Raw genomic sequence first — 4,548 nt, 5'->3', positions numbered from 1 at the left:
TGGGGGTTGCTGTGGGAATAGGCGCTTCTCCACCGCAGCCTTCTGGCACTGGGTGGCGCTGCTCTGAAGAACCTGTGAGTTAGATTACAGGCTGAGGCTGATGGCCTGATACTAAACAGGAATCCCCACCAGGAGGCAGACATTCCTCCACGCCTTCCCAGCCCAGTTACACACTTCACTCTGGCCCGGTCAAAGAGCTTTCTTCAGAAGGTTGCGGGCCCCAGGCCTCTCTCCCCAGCGACTGATGATGTTAAACCCTTCACTTCTGTGATTGGCTGATACAAAAAGGCAAGGACTCTATTGGAAGTGAGCTGGCCAAACGTGACCTGGGAGGAAGTTTGGGGACCTGGGTCAGCAGGTTGGCAGCTCCTGGCCCACTGTGTGGGTGAAGCTATGGTTCATGAGCAGAGCCAGGGAGCTGCGCTGCTGTGGCTGCTGCACCTTCTGTGGCTGCTGCCCCACTCGTGGACCGCCTTTCAAGGTATGACAGCACTTCCTTTTTACTTCTATTCTGAGGGGCAGGAGCCTAGGGAGCCAACCCAGAGCATGTAAAGAATAGACGTGGCTAGAAAAGACAGTCTGGGGGGATATAATCAATGTTGTAAATATGTTTTAGGGGGCCAGTGGACTCATGCCTTGTTAGGGAGACCACTTCATAGACGGTGTAGAGGCCTGATCGCCGCACTGTATATCTGAAGCTGATGTTGAATAATATTGTACGTCAACTATAATTTTATATACATATAGACGTGGGATGTGGAGTATAGTGTGGGAATGGAGTCAATGGAATTGTAATAGATGTGTATGATATCGGGGCAGGGCAGTGGATAAGGGGAGGGGGTTGTCAGTTTGTGAGGGGTGAAAAGGATAACTAGTGCATTGTTTTGTACATCTGAAACTAATTTAAAAAAAGGAAAAAAAAAGAGCCCTGTGCTTTGTAAGTGGTGGGAAGTACTGTGAGATAGTGGAAACTAGAAGAATTGGGGAAAGGAGCTACTATGGATGGATGGCAAGCGATGTCAGCGGTGCTTTATATGTTTCCTTTAAGAATCTCTTGAAGCAGAGATTAATATATCCATTTTACAAACGAAGAAAATGAGTCTCAGGGTTTAAGCAACTTGTGCAGGTTCACATAGTTGGAAAGCGGTAGAGCTGGAATTTGAACACAGCAAATATTATTTCTACTGTTCTACTCAAGAGTCTACTTTGCACTCTGTCATCAGCTCACCTTGTGATTCTCTAATTGTCTCTTATCTCTATTTGTCCTTAATTTCCTTCTCTGAAAAGGATGGAGCAGAATGGAAGAATAATCTGGAAAAGCCCTCTTACTCTAAATGTCTATAATTCTAGGTATTACGTATTGGGTGAAATGTTTCCTACTGGTTAGAGGAATTCCTACCTGAAGTTTCAAAGGACAGGGATTATTTCTTGCAGCTACGGGGTCACTTCCCCCGTTCCTCTCAAAGGCAGGAAAGTTGAAGGAGGAGAGACATTTTCAGAGAGGCCTGATGCCAATGAAGTGGCTGAAAAGAAGCCAGGAGACTGGTTTTTCAGTTTACCATGTGTGTCTGGGTGTAGGAGGAACAGTGTCATCTATAGCTTGGGGAGGCCGTGACCAATCCTTTGCCCTCCATTCTAAGACTGGGGAACTCATCCAGGCCCTTCGCAAGTCAATATAGCGGCTTTCTATGAATTAGACAAAGGCCTCCCCTTTGGGAGGATGCAGCCCTGTGCCAGGATACATGGCTTGGTGGTGGGCAGAGTGCCAGCAAGATTTCAGCCTCCAACTACCCCCTTGGCTGGGTGCCTTTGTGTAGTGCACAGACACACAACCAACACTGTGACTCTGAATCTGTCACTTTAGACAGTAGACCCTTTTTGCTTTTTACAACTTTAGACAGTTAGCCTTTTTATAGGCAGAGGTAGTTTGGAGAGATATCGTAATTTCTTTTTCACCCCAATGGGTGGGAGAGCCTTTGCAGCAGGCCTGGCTATTTTCTAAGCTAAAGAGGAAGAGGAGGCTCCCACCTCCCTGAACTTTACCCTGTCTCCTTTGCAGCTCCTACTCCGGGATGGCGGGATGATCTGCAGAACCACACGTTCCTGCACACGATGTTCTGTCAGAATGCGAGTCCCAGCGTGGGACTTTCTGAGGCCTATGATGGGGACCAGCTTTTCTCCTTCGACTTTTCCCAGAACACTCGAGTGCCTCGCCTCCCTGAATTTGCCGACTGGGCTCAGAAGTCTGGAGATACTCCCAACATTTTATTTGACAAAGGATTCTGCCAAGCCATGATCCAGGAAATAGGCCCACAACTTGAAGGGCAAATCCCAGTATCTAGAGGTCAGGGGTTTTTCAGGGGTGGGGGTGAGGGCTGCATTCTTAACCTCATTAATCTACACAATGAATTATTCCCCTTCAACAGCTCCCTAAGGTGCCTCTTGGTTTTCCCCTAGGACCTTGAGTTTTCTGCCAGCCATGGGCTGCACTCTGTTTTTGTTGTGTGGCAGAAGACAAGTGCCTAGGATGTGAGGCAGTCAAAGCTATTTGTTAAACTTGATGAATTCAGCAGGGAACAATTGATGCCCACTGAATACTAGTGCTTGTGTTACTATACTCAGCAAGATAGAACAGGAGAATGGGAGCATCTGATGATGTGCCTGTGTTTTAATGAGAAGACAGTGTGTGGTTAGATGCCACTGTGAGGTCTGGACAGGAAGTGTTGCATGAAATCAGGATGGATGGGTCCAGAGTGGCCTGGCCCTTGCCCTGCCTCTTGGTCCAGCTCTGGTTCTTGCCTAGAAGAAGACTCCCTTAGAGCCCCATCACCTCCCTCATCTCTCCCCTCAAAGCCCATCCCCACTGCCTCTGCCTCTGCCAACCCCTCTGTATGCCACGTCCTCTCCAAACACTGGGGTGACATCTAAACCAGTCCTTTCTTTCCCTCACTCTTCAATCCCCCCACTAGGGTTTCCTGTCGCTGAGGTGTTCACGCTGAAGCCCCTGGAGTTCGGCAAGCCCAACACGCTGGTGTGTTATGTCAGCAATCTCTTCCCGCCCGCACTGACGGTGAACTGGCAGTATTATTCAGCCCCTGTGGAAGGAGCCGGGCCCACTTTTGTCTCAGCCGTTGATGGACTCAGCTTCCAGGCCTTTTCTTACTTAAACTTCACACCGGCACCCTCTGACCTTTTCACCTGCACGGTGACTCATGAAATTGACAGCTACACAGCAATTGCCTATTGGGGTGAGACCCTTCTCCCTGGAAGTCTGGTTCATTTGGGGACAAAAAGGGATAGACCCATGGGAGGGCCTTCTTTCTCTGCTTGGACCCTGTTTAGTCCATTCTGAGCTTGTTTAGTCACTCTGAGCCAACCTCAACCTTCCATGCCTCCCTTGTCTCCCAGACACCCACGTCATTCCCCTGGGTGGGGAGCTCACCAACCATTCTCCAGGCAGACTTGCTTCCCTTTTTCTCCAGTTCCCCAGAATGCGCTGCCCTCAGATCTTCTGGAGAATGTGCTGTGTGGTGTGGCCTTCGGCCTGGGGGTGCTGGGCATCATTGTTGGCTTGGTCCTCATCATCTACTTCCAAAGACCTTGCTCGAGTGGTATGTCAGGGCATCTGGAGGGGCTCGGCGGCATCGCAGCCATGCGGTGGGCGTGTGTGGGCATGCCAGGATTACCCTGCGGCATGGGGAGGACTTACAGTGATCCTCAGGTCCTTGAGTGGGGAGGCCTGTGTTGGGCACCATGGGGCATCCTCCTCATTGGGGTCCCAGTTACACACAGTGATGGGTCACAGGAATGGCTTGAGTGGGACAGGTGATATGGGGAACAGTAGGAGGAGTGCTTGGAGATGATTTGGGGACAAGGAGAGATCAGCTTCTGCAGGGCGTGCTGCAAGTAAGGAGGGGCCTTTGGGAGGAGTGGGATCCCCCTAATGCTTTCCCCCATCCTTTGTCCTCAGACTGATTCTTCCTGACCAGAGTCTGATGCCAGCAACTTCGGCCATCCTAGCAGGGGGTACTCAGCTTTCTCACATCATGCCCAGGATCGCTCCTTCCCAGGGCAGAAGGCCTTGGGATGGCCCCAGTGTGTGTGTGTGTGTGTGTGTGTGTGTGTGTGTGTGTGTGTGTATACAGGTTTCTCAGCTGGGGGCTCTACTGTCCCCGGGCTTGCATCCAGGGGAACCCAGAGAGGTCTTCCTATCATTACCCACTTTAGGATAATAAACCTCATTACTTCATACTGGTGTGGCTTCTTTTTTAACTCATGATATTTGTTTCTGGATATCTCGACTTGAGTGGGTTGTCATTTCAAATTCAACATGCCTTAACCTGAACACAGCTTGCCCTCATCAGGGAGGGAAATGGGAAAACCCCAACCCCTCAGCTGCCTCCTGTCCCCTGGTCTCAGCACCACACCGTGGCTTTACTCCTATGGCTTTATACAAAATATGTGAGAAATGAAGGCAGGGCCCCTTTCTGAAAATCTGCTCCCAAAATGGTGGCGGGAGATGCTTGTGGGTGTTTCTTGCACTTTACT

At 50.1% G+C, this 4,548-nt stretch overlaps 1 protein-coding gene across 1 annotated transcript; it reads left to right on the top strand.

Annotated features, from left to right (window-relative positions):
* Nucleotides 1-319: 319 nt before the first annotated feature.
* LOC109378434 (HLA class II histocompatibility antigen, DM alpha chain) lies at nucleotides 320-4,251 on the top strand. The gene is made up of 5 exons (XM_019634823.1): nucleotides 320-481; nucleotides 2,060-2,344; nucleotides 2,970-3,248; nucleotides 3,483-3,611; nucleotides 3,971-4,251. Exons 1-5 carry the CDS (start codon nucleotides 394-396, stop codon nucleotides 3,973-3,975), a joined length of 786 nt encoding a protein of 261 aa, XP_019490368.1. The 5' UTR covers nucleotides 320-393; the 3' UTR covers nucleotides 3,976-4,251.
* Nucleotides 4,252-4,548: the final 297 nt, after the last annotated feature.

This window comes from Hipposideros armiger, unplaced genomic scaffold (genome assembly GCF_001890085.2).
Source record: "Hipposideros armiger isolate ML-2016 unplaced genomic scaffold, ASM189008v1 scaffold_1984, whole genome shotgun sequence".
Classification (NCBI taxonomy): domain Eukaryota; kingdom Metazoa; phylum Chordata; class Mammalia; order Chiroptera; family Hipposideridae; genus Hipposideros; species Hipposideros armiger.
This window is presented reverse-complemented; position numbering and strand designations above follow the sequence as displayed.

Excerpts from the sequence above, each read along its gene's own strand:
- LOC109378434 (XM_019634823.1), top strand. The coding sequence starts at position 394 with ATGGTTCATGAGCAGAGCCAGGGAGCTGCGCTGCTGTGGCTGCTGCAC. Across the intron at positions 482-2,059 it reads CTCGTGGACCGCCTTTCAAG|CTCCTACTCCGGGATGGCGG; the intron begins GTATGACAGCAC and ends TCTCCTTTGCAG. Across the intron at positions 2,345-2,969 it reads GCAAATCCCAGTATCTAGAG|GGTTTCCTGTCGCTGAGGTG; the intron begins GTCAGGGGTTTT and ends TCCCCCCACTAG.